General features: G+C 39.0%; 1 protein-coding gene and 1 long non-coding RNA gene across 3 annotated transcripts in view; one reads left to right on the top strand and one right to left on the bottom strand.

Annotated features, from left to right (window-relative positions):
* dusp16 (dual specificity phosphatase 16) overlaps nt 1-16,805 on the bottom strand; it is a 96,699-nt gene that overhangs the window by 24,785 nt on the left and 55,109 nt on the right. The window contains exon 3 of one of the 2 annotated variants that reach the window (XM_043709457.2): nt 13,020-13,206. In XM_043709457.2, coding sequence (XP_043565392.1) covers nt 13,020-13,206 — 187 coding nt within the window. The remainder of the gene's footprint in view (nt 1-13,019; nt 13,207-16,805) is intronic. The other variant, XM_043709459.2, reaches the window with a different exon arrangement.
* On the top strand, nt 6,475-13,173 carry LOC148146759 (uncharacterized). The gene is made up of 3 exons (XR_015760441.1): nt 6,475-6,793; nt 9,863-9,973; nt 13,041-13,173. It is a non-coding gene; the product is annotated as an uncharacterized LOC148146759 (long non-coding RNA).

Here is a 16,805-nt window from a genome sequence, read left to right as displayed (position 1 = left end):
TCCAAGCATCAAAGTCTTCCCACCCGGTGGTCTGACTGCATCGTATTTCTCCAGATGCGTTAACCACCAACATCCCCTCCATCCCACGAATCCAGTCTTAAAGCACCTAAGCTACAACAAGCACAGGCTCAAGGAAAGCCTGAGAAATCTGAGAAAAGTCTCAGAATTTTCAGGAAATGTAAACTATGCAGATGTGAGAATGGAATTTGCTCCCCTTTTTAACTTTTCATTCCAGAGGCAAACATCTGGAAGACTGGTTGCATTTATTAACAATAAATCAATGCCCTTGATAATTACAGTTGGTTGTGTTCGAACACAGGTTTCTTCAACGCGAATTGGTTTTAATGCAGTTGAAGAATTTAAACCATTATTTGTAGAACGCGAACTTTCCTTACCTGTATTGGCTATAACGTGATTCCAACTCCATTAATTTAAATGGCATGGCTATAGCACAATTTCTTATCACGTGAGATCATGTGATATCAAAGCTATCGTGTTATATCAGAACTGACTTGTACAAAGGATTACAAAGCATAATTTATATCATTTGCAAGGAAAATTCATTCCAAAAATGACTTCCAGTGTAAACTTTTGGTTCACCACAGCATAGATATCACACAGTGTAATGCTGTACTCAAATTCAATTTATGGAAAATATTGGAACTACAATGTTAGCTGATTGAGAATTATATTTTTCTACAAAGTCAAAGTTCCACCCTCTAGCCTGAACAGTAATTAGCTTAGCCAATTTTGACTTTTTTTAATCAGGCAGAATACATAATTCCACATTAGACAGTATAATGTGCATTTCCCGATAAAATACAATGTTCAACTTCCTGTGAGCTGTGTTACTTTACAGAAAGCCAGTAGTGACAAAGTTAATATTTACTTGGACTTGCATTTAGCTACAGAAGTAAACATTTCAAGCATTCACCTCCCAATTCAACCACATTTCAATAAGCATCTATTTACATGCTCAAGTGAAAATGCAGTTAATGTACACCACCTGCACTGTGTATTAAGAACATTTAATACACAGGAAGATCCACTGTTACCATAATTTAATACAGAAATTTTATAAGAATTCCTCTCCAAATGTTATTTGCAACTAGGTCAATTATACCTCTTCAACTATTCAACTAGTCTACAGTCTTTGATATGGTTGACCATTCCTCCAACATGTTGCCATCACCATTCATGTAGGTGGAACTACAGGAAGCTAGTTCCATTCTTGACTACCCAGTCACAACTATACAATTGCCAGTAATGGCTGTCTATCCCCATTCCCACACCCTTTTATCTCTGGAGTCCCCCAAGGATCTGTCCATGTCTCTCCTCTTTCTCATCGACACAATGCTTCACTGTGACACCATACAAATAAACACAATTCACGTGGAACTGGATGATGTCAATCTCACCAACACCTCTTTCAACCCCTCGCATCTCTATATGCATATCCAACAACTGGATAGACAGACATTTTTCATACTTTAACATTATATACCTTTATTTTAATAATAAAGGTGAGGGGGCAATAAATAGGTAACTGTAGGCTGTAATAGAAGAGCATTTAAAAATATACAATAAAATCATGCAGAGTCAGCTGGGCTTCATGAAGCAGAAATCATGCCTATGACAAAATTGTTAGAGTTCTTTGAGGGAGTGACAAGCAGGATAGATAAAGAGGAATCGGTAGATGTACTATATTTATATTTTCCAAAAAGGTTCAATAAGGTACCACACAAAAGAACTCATGGTAATCAAGGTAGTATATTAGCATGGGTAGTGCCTTGGCTAACTAATAAAAGGCAGAGAGTTGAGATAAAGGGGCCATTTACAGGCGTGGAAATCTGTAACTAGTGTGTGACAGAGGGATTAGTGCTGGTCCCACAATTATTTAAAATATATATTAATGACTTGGATGGATGAAATGAATGTATTATAACTAAGTTTGCAGATGACATAGAAATAGGTGGGAAGACAAGTAGTGAGGATGACAGAGTCTACAGAGAGATAGGATAGACCAGATCTAAAAGTTGAAGTTCTTGTTGAAGTTCTAAATTGGAGAAAGGCCAATTTTGACAGTATTAGGCAAGAACTTTCAAAAGCTGATTGGGGGCAGATGTTTGCAGGTAAAGGGACAGCTGGAAAATAGAAAGCCTTCAGAAATGAGAATCCAGAGAAAGTATATTCCTGTCAGGGTGAAAGGAAAGGCTGGTAGGTATAGGTAATGCTGGATGACTAAAGAAATTGAGGATTTGGTTAAAATAAAAGGAAGCATATGCAAGGGATAGACAGGATAGATCGAGTGAATCCTTAGAAGAGTATAAAGGCAGTAGGAGTATACTTAAGTGAGAAATCAGGAGGGCAAAAAGGGGACATGAGATAGCTTTGGCAAATAGAATTAAGGAGAATCCAAAAGGTTTTTACAAATACATTAAGGACAAAAAGATAACTAGGGAGAGAATAGGGTCCCTCAAAAATCAGCAAGGCGACCTTTGTGTGGAGCCACAGAAAATGGGGGAGATACTAAACGAGTATTTAGCATCAGTATTTACTGTGGGAAAGGATATGGAAGATATCGAAAGTAGTGAAATAGATGGTGACACCTTGCAAAATGTCCAGATTACAGAGAAGGAAGTGCTGGATGTCTAGAAACGGATAAGGTGGATACATCTCCAGGGCCTGATCAGGTGTACCCGAGAACTCTGTGGGAAGCTAGAGAAGTGATTGCTGTGCCTCTTGCTGATCGATAGTCACAGGTGAGGTGCCAGAAGACTGGAGGTTGGCTAACGTGGTGCCACTGTTAAGAAGGGTGGTAAGGACAAGCTAGGGAACTATAGACCAGTGAGCCTGACGTTGGTGGTGGGCAAGTTGTTGGAGGGTATCCTGAGGGACAGGATGTACATGTATTTGGAAAGGCAAGGACTGATTAGAGATAGTCACCACGGCTTTGTGCATGGGAAATCATGTCTCACAAACTTGATTGAGTTTTTTGAGGAAGGAACAAAGAAGATTGATGAGGGCAGAGCTGTAGATGTGATCTATATGGACTTCAGTAAGGCGTTTGACAAGGTTCCCCACGGGAGACTGGTTAGCAAGGTGGATCTCATGGAATAAAAGAAGATCTAGCCATTTGGATACAGAATTGGCTCAAAGGTAGAAGACAGAGGGTGGCGGTGGAGGGTTGTTTTTTCAGACTGGAGGCCTGTGACCAATGAAGTGCCACAAGGATCGGTGCTGGATCCTCTACTTTTTGTCATCTATATAAATGATTTGGATGTGAGTATAAGAGGTACAGTTAATACGTTTGCAGGTGACACCAAAATTGGAGGTGTAGTGGAGAGCGAAGAGGGTTACCTCAGATTACAACAGGATCTGGACCAGATAGGCCAATAGACTGAGAAATGGCGGATGGAGTTTAATTCAGATAAATGCGAGGTACTACATTTTGGGAAAGCAAATCTTAGCAGGATTTATACACTTAATGGTAAGGTCCTCGGGAGTGTTGCTGAACAAAGAGACCTTGGAGTGCAGGTTCATAGCCCCTTGAAAGTGGAGTCGCAGGTAGATAGGATAGTGAAGGCAGCGGTTGGTATGCTTTCTTTTATTAGTCAGACTATTGAGTACAGGAGTTAGGAGGTCATGTTGTGGCTAACATTGGTTAGGCCACTGTTGGAACATTACGTGCAATTCTGGTCTCCTTCGTATCGGAAAGATGTTGTGAGACTTGAAAGGGTTCAGAAAAGATTTACAAGGATGTTGCCAGGGTTGGAGGATTTGAGCTATGGAGAAGGCTGGGGCTGTTTTCCCTGGAGCGTCGAAGGCTGAGGGGTGACCTTATAGAGGTTTACAAAATTATGAGGGGCATGGATAGGATAAATAGACAAAGTCTTTTCCCTGGGGTCGGGGAGTCCAGAACTAGAGGGCATAAGTTTAGGGTGAGAGGGGAAAGATATAAAAGAGACCTAATGGGCAACCTTTTCACTGAGAGGGTGGTACGTGTATGGAATGAGCTGCCAGAGGAAGTGTTGGAGGCTAGGACAATTGCAACATTTAAAAGATATCTGGATGGGTATATGAATAGGAAGGGTTTGGAGGGATATGGGCCGGGTGCTGGCAGGTGGGACTAGATTGGGTTGGGATATCTGGCCGGCATGGATGGGTTGGACCGAAGGGTCTGTTTCCATGCTTTACATCTCTATGACTCTATATGGACAGGTTGAGTGAGTGGCAAAAACTTGGCAGATGCTCACATCCCACTAACAAACAAAGAAAAAGGCTGTAGAAACCTGTAGCACTGAGGGATTTGGGGCCTTTTGCCTGAATCACAAAAAAGTTTAGCAAAGTTCAGCAGATAATAGGGAAGGCAGATATACTGTTGGTTTTTAAATTAAAAAGGAAGCCTTTAATTCAAAGGGAATGGAGTATAAAAATCTGGATATCTTACTAAAATTATACAATGCACTAGTGAGACCACAGCTGGAATACTGTGAACAGTTTTGATCCCCTGTATGTCTTTACAGATTTCAATCATTAGAGGCAGTCTAGAGAAGGTTCACTAAGTTGATACCAGTTATGGAGGGATTTTCATATGAGGAATGGTAGACTATTTTGGACCTATTCTCATTGAAATTAAGAATGAGAGATGACCTTTAGAAACATATAAGGTTCTTAAATGGCTTGACAGAGTAAATGTTGAATAGTGCTTTTCCTTTGTGGGGGAATTCCAGGGTCATGAGCATAATCTCAGAATAAAGAATTGTCTATTTAAGACAGAGATGAAGGGAATTTCTTTTTTCTCTCAAAGAGTAGTGAATCTGTGGACTTTTTCTTACTGCAAAGGCTGTTGTGACTGGTTCATTAAATATACTCAAGGCTAAGATATACAGGTATTTAATCAGTAAGGGATTCCAGGGATATGGGGAAAGGCAGGAAAGTGGAGTTGAGGATTATCAGATCAGCTATGATCTAACTGAATGACTCAATGGGCCATATCTTTGCTCCAATGTCTTATGGTCGAAACCAGGGGTGGGGAACCTCCAGCTTTAAGACCACATACAACCTTTTGGGGTACTAGTTGCGGCCTTCTGCCTATTTGTCCACAATTACTAAATTACCTTTTTAAATCTGAGTACCATTTAAAAAATTTTTCCTGGTAATCCAGTCATGTCAAAATCCAAGAAAAGAACATTAAGGGAAGAACAGAGCATTCAATGAAGAATGAGAATTGCAGTACACAATCCTTTATCCAAAATTTCAAAATCCAAAAATCTATGAAATCTGAAGATTTTCTCGAAGCTTTTTTCTACATAACAAGGTTGTTAGGTGTGTAAACAGGGGACCCAACTCCATCCCCACTCGACCTATGTCAGATGTGACGTGGTGGCGTAGCCCAGCACTGACAGGAGTCAATTGTGTCTTAGCACTTGTACTAGTCATACATGGATCTGCTGTTCAGTAAGATTTTTAAAATTTCACTGTGAAAATGTAATTTATTCTGAAATCCAAAAAAATTCGAAATCCAAAAAAACAACTGGCCTCAAGGATTTCGGATAAAGGCTTGTGTACCCGTATTACATGGTTGCTGTGAAAGATAAAATGATGTGCTTGCTCTGTGACACCATAATTGTAACAGTGAGGAAATACAATGCATATCAGCATTATGCAGCTCATAAGGAACACAAATATGCTAAACTGGAAGGAGAACTACAAAGGTCTTAAGGAAATTAAAGATTAAAAGCAGCAGCAGCTGTCAGGACAAGGGACTGACATCACTGAAGCAACTTATAAAGTAGCATATATACTTGGAAGAAGAGGTAAGCCATTTAGTGTTGTGGAAATCATAAAAGAATGCATTGTTGAAGTTATGGGATGTTTAGATTCAGTTAAGATTAACAAGTACAAACAAATACATTTTTCAAGAAGGACCATAACTGATTGGCAACATGAATTAGTCCTCAATGTAACAGAACAACTTCATACAATATGCCAAAGCAAAGGCATTTATTATTCGATTGCCTTGAATGAATCCACTGACATTACTGACTCAGCACAGGAGTTACTTTTTAATTCGTGTTATAACTGCTGCTTTGCATTGGCATGAGGAGTTACTGGCTTTGGGTACCCTTACGGCAAGGATACGTGGAATTGGCATGTTCATTATTTTCAATGAAAAATGCCATGAAGCCAAACTGAATTTATGTAATTTAGTAAGTGTATGTATTGGCAGTTCAAATTCTGAGAGGTTAAAATGTGAAGGATTTGTTGTGTTCCGACAAAAGGAATTGCCAGTTGCAGATATTTGATTTCCTTTCATTGACTTTTGCATCAACAGAATGTCTGTGCCAAATCTACTGTTTTGAATGACACATTAAAAAAAAAGTTTAAGAATTGTAAACTATATTCATGGTATCGCCAATTTCACAACATGCTTCAACTTGGTGATAGAACACTCAGCGTGGATCTGCCATATCATTCTAAAGTGCACTGGTTGTCACAAGGACAAATATTTGTAAAACTTTTTATCTTTGCAAAAACAAACCATAAGATTTTTTGAGGAACTGAATGAACCATGTGAATTGTCAAAAGAGGATTTCTGCAGAAATGCTGCATTTTTGTGTGATACAATGTCAAAGCAAAATGACCTGATTTTTTTTTTTTGCAAGGTAAAACAAAGTCGATATATGATAAGTGGATAAAAATCCAGGCATTTCAGAAAAGGCTGACCTTTTTCAAAACTCTCCTTAGCTGATCAGAACGTTCAGCTGAACACTTTCCTGAACTAGTAAAGGTAATTAATGAACAGGATACAAGCAAATGATTAAGGAAATGCAATGTGAAAGAATACACAGCTGTTCTGGACTCCTTGATTGAAGAGTGCAATGGAAGGTTTGCATACTTTGAGAAACATGATCTCACACAAACTAGCTTTTCAACCACACTTGGTTGATGCCTCCACAGCACCTGATGACTTAGATGAAATTGATTGATCTCTCAGAAGACAACATTCTGATGTCTCCAATCGTCACTAAGTAGGCTCCCATTGAAATATGGAGAAGTGCCATTGAATATCCATGTCTACGTCAACATACTTGTCAAATACTATCTTATTTTGGCACAACCTACTGTTGTGAATCAAAATTTTCATATGTGACAATTAAAACCCACATGAATTCTCAGAAGATGGTTATTCACCTGGAGAACCAATTAAAGCTACAGTCAATGATGCTGGAGCCAAACATCTGATTCCTAACTTGCAATAAGCAATCACAAAAAAGTCATTAAATGGTTTGTCGTCTAAGTTTTTCTATGTATTATTGGTTCTATTGTCAACTTTACCAAACAAATATTTACCAAACATTTTGCTTAACATCCTCATTTAATAGCAGGCTTTAATTAACATTAGTAAGTATGCCAACAGAAATAATGACTTTTTTTTAAGATTAGATTAGATTACTTACAGTGTGGAAACAGGCCCTTCGGCCCAACAAGTCCACACCAACTCTCCAAAGAGCAACCCACCCAGACCCATTCCCCTACCACTACACCTTCACCTAACACTACGGGCAATTTAGCATGGCCAATTCATCTAACCTGCACATTTTTGGACTGTGGGAAGAAACCGGAGCACCCGGAGGAAACCCACGCAGACATGGGGAGAATGTGCAAACTCCACACAGACAGTTGCCTGAGGCGGGAATTGAACCCGGGTCCCTGGCGTTGTGAGGCCGCAGTGCTAACCACTGTGCCACTGTGCCGCCCCAACATTCTCAGCACGCAGCCTAATCGGTTCTCAATCAAATAAAACGCGGCCTTCCAATATAAAATTGTTCACCACCTCTGATCTAAACATTGGCAAAACTGAAGCCTCTATTTTCGGTCTTCATCATAAACCTCATTCCTTGCCCAGGCAGGTGAGTAAGGCTGAACCACAATGTTTGCAAACTTAGTGTCACACTTGATTCAGAAATGATTTCTGATAGCATATCTGCATCATCACTTAGATCACCCCACCCATGTTCCAGCTCATCTGCTGCAGCTTCCCACTCATGCCTTCATTACTTCTAAACTTAACTATTTAAATGCACTTCTTGTTGATCTTCCATGACCTACTTTCCCGTAAGCCTAAGGTCATGTTACCCATGCCCTACTCACACCAAGTCCCCTCACCCACGTGCTCACTGGCTCCTAATTAAGCAGCCAAATAAAAGCAAAATACTGCAGATGCTGGAAATCTAAAATTAAAAACAGAATGTGCTGAAGACACTCAGCAGATCTGGCAACATTACTTTCAGTTCTGAAGTCGTCATACTGGACTTGAAACATTAACTCTTTCTCTCACCACTGTGCTACCAGACAGACAGTTTTTCAAAAATTTCTGCTTTTAACAGAGTTAAGCAGCATTTTGATCTTAAAACTTTCATCATTGTTTTCAAATTCTTCCATGTATTCACACTCTGAGTCTCTAATCTTCTCCAGCCCTGGAACCAATGATTCCCCGTAAGTTGCACAGCTGCCCTTGAAAAGTTTCCAAGCTCGCTATGGCAAACTCTTAAAAGGTTACCATGCATGCAAAACCATGCAAAAAAAAAATGTAAACACATTGGACACTTAAACAAATCACCTGCTGTACTCCAAAGAAAATTCAGAAGATGCATGCAAACAGCTTCCAAGGTATCCTTTGATGCTGGCCTCTTCAGCACACTGATTTAAATCAGCTTCACAACTCATAGCTGTATATTAAAATACAAAAAAGTCTAAACCCATCAGCCTCTTTCTTTCTTTTTTAAACTCTTCTTAAAATCTAGTTCCTGCTTCTTAAAACCTACTTCTTATATTCCCCCAAAGTCTTATGTGGTTTAGCATCAAATCTTGTTTGCTAACACTTTCGTTGAAGAGTTTTAGCATTTTAAAAAGTGCTATACAAATACAGGATTTTGTTGTTTTTAGCAGTTTGCGGGCCTGGTGAAGTTGCAATATATTAGATTAGATTACTTACAGTGTGGAAACAGGCCCTTCGGCCCAACAAGTCCACACCGACCCGCCGAAGCACAACCCACCCATACCCCTACATTTACCCCTTTTAACCTAACACTACGGGCAATTTAGCATGACCAATTCACCTAACCCGCACATCTTTGTGACTCTGGGAGGAAACCGGAGCATCCGGAGGAAACCCACGCAGACACGGGGAGAATGTACAAACTCCACACAGTCAGTCGCCTGAGTCGGGAATTGAACCCGGGTCTCTGGCGCTGTGAGGCAGCAGTGCTAACCACTGTGCCACCGTGCCGCCCACTATGCAGCACAACTCCAAGTGCAATGGCCTCTATAAAACAAATTCAAAGTTTGAACTTTCATCAACCATTTAATGTTTTATTAGACTTGCAGGGTGAGTTCATTGGGAACTATTATGTTAATATGGATAGCTTTACCATTTACTTCAAGCCATTTCCTTAGATAATTGTCACCATTATTTCTATTTTAACAAGGCAAAGTACAAACTAACTGATCTGCAATCAGCAAACATCTGACGTCAGAATGATATTGGTATTAGCTATATTTGAGCAACAGATGTTTGTGCTAAATATTTGTCACAGCTTTTAAGTTCATAAATTCAGCAATAATCATTGCAATGACATAATCCATTCATAATTTTGTAGTTGAGGGAAACTGATCCAAAGCAAGGTTTCATCAGAGAGTACATCTATTTCACTACAATATGTTTTACAACATTGAAACATGTATCAATGTTACCTCTGTATCTATCTGGCTTTGGGGGCTGAGTGGCAAGTGCAAGTGAATGTGTGTTTACAGGAGCCATGCACACGATACTTACTAAATGTCCTCTGGATTACAGAACAGGTAGAAAGTGAGGACTGCAGATGCTGAAGATCAGGATTGAGAGTGTGGTGATGGAAAAGGACAGGTCAGGCAGCATCTGAGGAGCAGGAGTATCGACATTTCAGGCGTAAGTCCTTCACCAGGAATTCCGGGGGGGGGGGGGGGGGGGAGGAATGCTGTGAGATAAATAGGAGGAGCTGTGAGGGTGGGGGGATAGTAGCCTGGAGGACGATAGGTAGCTGCAGGTGGAAGGGTGACAAGGTCGGAGTGGAGGGTGGAGCGGATAGGTGGGAAGGAAGATGGACAGGTGGGATAGTTCAAGAGGGTGGTTAAGTTAATGTTATGTTATGACAAACGTTTGGGAGATATCAATAAACTGACAAAATGGGTGCATAACTGGCTAGTGACATCAATAGGGAAAAGCATGAAGTAGTACGTTTTAGTCAGAAAAATAAGGTCGTCACATATGCCTCGGAAAGTAAGTGGCTGAATAGATATTGGAGCAGAAGGGTCAAATACACCAATCACCAAAAGTAGCAAAGCAATTTAATAAGGACATTAAAAAAGAACAAAACACCAAGGTTTAAGACAACAATAGTTTTAACACAGGTGTAACACCTTTGCCAATTTGAGTAACCATGTTTAAGTTCTATATCTATCCAAAAAGAGGTACAAGGGAGCAGGTTTCTGTCCATTGTAAGTGATTCATTATGCCCCATAACACAATCAAGGCTAACATTTCCTACAACATGCCTGCTAAAAAAATTGTTGATAAAAAAATTTGAAAAATACATTGTTAAATGGACTATTAAATCTTCCATTCTCAGTGCTGTCATGACTCACTTTAATGAACACAGAAAAAAATTAATGCTACAGTATCCATAATTTTCTGGTGAACTCTAAAGAAGGGACAACCATTTTATTTACCTTTTAAAATCTTTCCTGATTCCAACTCATGGTTATTGCCTCAATGCAGTTGGTACAAAACTGTACAATTTCTGAACCTTGGCTGCCTCACTGAAAATTTCCACTGAACATTTCCAAAGAAGCTCTTAAATGGGCCAATTCCAATCGACCTTGTTAATAGAAGTGAGACTCACTTCCACCCCAGCCCTTGGGAGCACTGCTCAGCAGGTGTTTGGTTAGTTCTCCTGTGTCCCTTCTTGCCTGAGAGGGGATAGTAAAATTCTGGAACACTCGTTCCCAAGATAGTCATGAATCTATTATACATTATTTTATCAAAGGCCTTTTGAAAATCTAAATATATTTCAACTACCACCCACATCTACTCTCCCTAAGAATTCAGTAAAGTTTGTCAAGCAATTTCCATCAGCAATTGTGAGATCTTCATGCATATCTCTTTGTTATCTGATCCGCATTCTGATTTTTCTTTTATGTGGCTGTAAAATACATCACACTCATTTTACATATCATCCTACTTCACCTTTGAAGATGTTGATCTGTTTTCTCCCATTTATATGAACTTAGTTTGGATCAAGTTCATTTTGACCTAATGGAACTTTACTTTTTTCCAGACCATCACCTATATCTCAGACTATTATTCATTTACATTCAAATGCTAAACCCATGCTATGGCCACTATTTTGCAAATGTTTTTCTAACCTGTTACCTAACAACTTAACTTCCCAGGACTGTATCAAGCAATGTATCATTCCTTGTGGGCTAGAAATAAACTGATTTAGGAACTAGTCAAAAATGCCTTCTAAAACACATTTTCTAGTTTCTCAACTTAGAATAGGTTTATTTTGGCCTATCCTGGAATATTTAAATCACCTTGGATAAAAAGTTGTTTTTATTTTTTTTCCTGAATTGTCTAAAATTTGATTGGTAGCTCATACTGCATGTCAAAAATTGACCTTCCATTTTCCTTATTTGTACAGTTTCTGTCTCAAGACAAACCCCATGACACCCTTAAATTGTTGGGATACAATGGAATGCTCAACCAACACTGCTTCCTCATTCCCATTCATTTCTTCCATTTTTCTCCTGAAAATTTATAAACAGGACTATTAGATTCCAGTCTTGACCAAACTATGCTGTATATACATGCAAGCTATATCACAGAGTCATAGAGCTGTACAGCATAGAAACAGACCATTTGATCCAATTTGCTCATGCCGACCAGATACCTTAAATTAATCTAGTCCCATTTGCCAGCACTTGGCCCATAGCCCTCTAAACTCTTATGTTCATATACCCATCCAGATGCTTTTTAAATGTTGTAATTGTACCAGTCTCATCCACTTCCTCTAGAAGCTCATTCCATATATGCACCATCCTCTGCATGAAAAACTTGCCCCTTAGATCCCTTTTAAATCTTTTCCCTCTCACCTTAAACCTATGCCCTCTAGTTCTGGACTCCTCTGCTCCAGGGAAAAGACCTTGGCTATCCAACCTATCCATGCACCACATGATTTTATAAACATGATTTTATTGCAGGCAGACTAGAATTGAACACAGTATCCCAAAGTAGCCTAACCAATGTCATGTTTAGGCTCAACTAATCATATTCCTCCATAATTTGTGCTGAATTTAATACTTAATTTGTTTCAATTGCTTTGTTCATTGATATAAGTGCCACACCAATTGTGACTTCCATCTGTTGAAATACAGCCCTTCCTTTTTTACATCTACTTTCAACATTTATCTTTAGTTACATCCTTTGCTCTTTCCACAATATAGCTTTCATCTCTCACTACTGCAAAGGAAATGGATTCATGAAACCTAAATAGGTTTCCAATCAAAACTATCACAATTTTTTCCAAACTGAATTTGGTGAACGAGTGGCTTATAATCCTTCGAATATTTTGTTTGGTTTGGGTTTAGACTTTTTCATAGAGAGGATATTTCAATCTAATTGGTTGAAGAGCCTCACTGTTGCTTCACAGCTACCACAGACACATCATAACAGGTATCAGCTGATTGGAAATCCTCACTGACAACCCTTCAAAAAGGTCACAGTTATATGCAAGGCAAACTGTCCAAGTACCACTCCTTCACCTTTGAGAGCAAACCTCAGGCCACTATAACTGATACTTTATATTAATTATGCTGCTGGAGACACATTATGTGCATAATGAGATTCTAGGAATTTTAAATGATTATCGTGAATTCTATACTTTGTGCAAAATGTGTTTCAACAATTGATTTACCATGTATTTTTTCTTTTGTAGAAAGTCTGAGGTAATAGTAGATCCTACCTATGAGGAGGGACACATTGTTAAAACTCTTCTCCAGTTTGCTAAGAAGAACAGCGAGAAAGCAATCAGAGGAAATCGCACTGGCATCTTGTGTACACTGGTCATATACCACCACGTCCTGCTCATCATCAAATGCAATCTGTAACAGCAATGGGGGAAATAAATTAACAGAAAGTGATGTCCACAATAGTCAATGCATCTTAAAATACAATACAAATAACATTTTCATGTGTGGAATTAGGACCAAATTTACATATTCCAATGGAGGTGCAAGTGGGATCATGGAATGTTAAACTTAATTTTATTTTGACAGCAAAGCAATTTCCTGCAGCTTGCTACACTGTTTTCGTGTGACCTTCCCGTGGGTTAGGAAAGCCTTTGGTGCAAACTTCATCTACTCTTTGTAAGGTCCGCATCATTTATTTTTCTTTACTTTTATTGTGGACTAAAATGTAAATGAACGGTTTTGAAACCAAGAACTTTAAAAGGAATTGCTGAGAGTATGAAAACAAGTTACTGGAACTGATAGTGAGTTGTATTTGCGCAGTTGCTTTGCAAGCAATGGTGGAAGAGAGAGAAGACAGCATGGTACCAGGGTGGGTCTGCAAAGTACAATTTGGCTGGCAACAAGTAGCTAATTGGTTTGTTCAACTGTGACCATTGTGGATGCTGACTGCCATCAGTCTGATGACAACTATGATTGGTTCTTACACAATTGAATAGTTTGTGTACATGAACAATACGGTGTAATATGATTTTCCAGACTGCACGGAGCAGCGTCTGTCTCTATAGCTCTTAACAGCAAAGTAACTCCAACATAGAGACTAGCATTCCCTCTGAGGCCTGTGTATGGCAGTGACTTCAAGAAAGCAGTATGCTGACACCAATCACTGTGTGAAACATTGGAGTGAGCGCAGCTTAGAGGGAACACAGCTGGGGACAGCTATTTCCTCCCATCATTTATTATTTGTTTGGAAAATGAACAAAACAGAAACACTCCTCTGAAAATTCATGACCAATTGAGAAATTGTGCTAATGTGTAGCTAATGTTTTGAAAGACAAGTTTAAAATATTTTGATATCTTCAAACATCATGCTGCATTCTAACATAGACATGTATTGGATAGAGTCAAATCGTAACAATCCATCCTGTGAGGGTTAATCAACTCTCACTTTGATTAACATTGCACAGTTGTTCACATGCAAAAAGTAAAACTGAGGCATCCAAGGTGAGGAGTTATCTTATATCACAAACATCAAGCAATGATCAACTGATCAGTTAGGAAACTGAAGTAATTATTTTAAGGACTGGATGTCTAGTGCACCATATAAATCTTAAGCTTTCCTTTCAAATTCACATAGACAAACAAGAAAAAAAATTAAGGTTATGTTCTCTAATCAAAAGGGAAATTTAATTTAATTACCAATCAGGCACTCAAGATCCAATGATGGAAGTTTCTCCTCAAACACAGCCATGAATGCTGTGCAATCTCAGATTTGTGCCTAATTTTCCAGAATAACTGGCAAAGTAAAACTATGAACGTGAAGCATCAATATTTTTGATGGAGATTGTTGGTTGGTGAATAATGGAAGGTTTCTGACTGGAACAGGCACGAGGATGTGGCATTTGAAGATGCATTCAGTGACTATCCCCACTTAACTGAAGTCACTGAATTTCTTGCAGCACTGCAGCCAGATTCTCAATGGCAGTTCCACTACCACTGACTGTGATGACTAGCTGCTTGCACTGCTTTCCCAGCGTTGAGGACCACCCCGGCATCAATGGATACAGGATGTCCATCCTTCGGTCCAGCTCCTACATCTAGGCCTCCAGCTCTGCCTTAGAGATTTTTGGAGCATGTTCTGCATTGTTGTCATTCTTGTGTCTTTTCCATTTAAATATTTAAAATTATTTCCAGCACTTGCACCAATCAAAATCCACCACCCTTTTAAATGGTACAGACAGGTTTTAAGCAGCATAGCTTGTACTACAGCCAGTCACACATGATTCTGAAATCTGCTCAGGGGTGCAGCCACTCGACAGCACACTTAACATTGCTTGTTGCTCTAACATAAATGAGCAACAGCACAAACAATCCTAAAGAAACGCTTCTCAGGCTATCCAATTTTCTTTAAAATGCTATATATTAAACAGCAACTCCATAATGTCACAATCAAATCAGTTCCATCAATTCCAGTGCATCTATAATTGTTTAGGCACCATCTAGATCTAAGGATTGCAATTTAAACTGGCATTTACAAATCAACTCAATGTGAATATTAGAAAGTGTTGATGTGGTTTTATTATGTAAGACTGCATGCTGTACTAACAGCGATGGAGGGTTTGTTGCAAAAGGATACGCAAAATGTCAACATCTAAAAAGAAAATATGACAAATCTGACCACACTTGAGTAGTTTTTGATAGAGGGTGGGGTTGTGAGCTATTTTGTATTTCTGTGACATGATTTATATATGTTTTTCATATGCCATAATAATGTATGAATGTGTTGTGCTAGTCTTTTTTATTCCAAGTCTCTACATTCACATTTATAATGGAAACTACCTATTTAAACACTAATTACACCTTTCCATCTGGAATACTGTTGTAGAATCGCCCAGGTCCACCTGAACTGTAAAGAAACACATATATGCAGAACCTCTGTTCATGATAATTTAGTCATCTTTGCACCAAATATTGAATTATTGAAATTATATTAAACAATACATAAAAAGGGGGCATTTAAGTGCTCAGTCAACAATCAGATATGGTGTATCAAGCAACTAAGTTGAGACTGTATATGAAAATTATTATAAATAAGAATCAGTAAGCTTCACCACAGTCAGAAAGGAGAGATCAAATTCAGAATGATACACAGCCATAGTTATGGGACTTTGGAGGCAGCATGGGAATTTGCTGGAGAGGGAAGAAGTGCTTTTTGTTGGCTTTTTTTGATTCTGAGTTTCTATTGTCTTCTTACAGGATAAATTTAAGACCAAGACAAGGGGACCAGCACAAAATAAAATGACATCACAGGAAAAGCTTAAGGTCATTGGTCTGTAATAGCTGTTAATTTGGCTATTATATTTAAATTAGGTTTATTATAGATTATGTTCAGATTGAAGGCAAACTGGAGCAATATTTACAGATTACAAACTAAAAGACCAGTAGAAATTTATATTTTAAAAATTTCAAGAATGCAGTAAATACAATACAGCTGCAGGATTAGGTGATGTGTTGTACCTGCATGATATGGAAGCTAATGGAGCCATTGTGTTTCACAATGACCACATCTGTAGCAAATGCTGGTTGTTCAACAAACTCCGGCTCAGAGTTGATGAGCTGGCGTCTGAGCTTCAAACACTGATTTATCAGGGAGGGGGAAAGAGTTATCTGGATGCTGTGTTCCAGGCGGTAGTCACATCCCTTAGATTAACTACTTCAAATTTGGTCAGTGGTCAGGGACAGGGCGGTGTGACTACGTGCAAGGTGCACTAAGAGATCCAGGAGATGGTGGTGTAGGACCCACACTCTTTGAGATGGTCTAACAGGTTTGAGATTCTTGCTGCCTGTGTGGATGAGAGCGAGGGCTTTTGAGAGGATGAGCAAACTGACCTGAGCACAATGATATAAGGAGACATTTTAGAGCAGGGAGTAAAGAGAAATGTATCTGTAATTAGGAATAGTATAGTCAGGGGAATAAACATTGTTTTCTGTGAACCGGATTGAGAGACTCCTGT

This window comes from Chiloscyllium plagiosum, unplaced genomic scaffold (genome assembly GCF_037043375.1).
Source record: "Chiloscyllium plagiosum isolate Xiang-an unplaced genomic scaffold, Cpla_swu_hap1 HiC_scaffold_19, whole genome shotgun sequence".
Classification (NCBI taxonomy): Eukaryota; Metazoa; Chordata; class Chondrichthyes; order Orectolobiformes; family Hemiscylliidae; genus Chiloscyllium; species Chiloscyllium plagiosum.
This window is presented reverse-complemented; position numbering and strand designations above follow the sequence as displayed.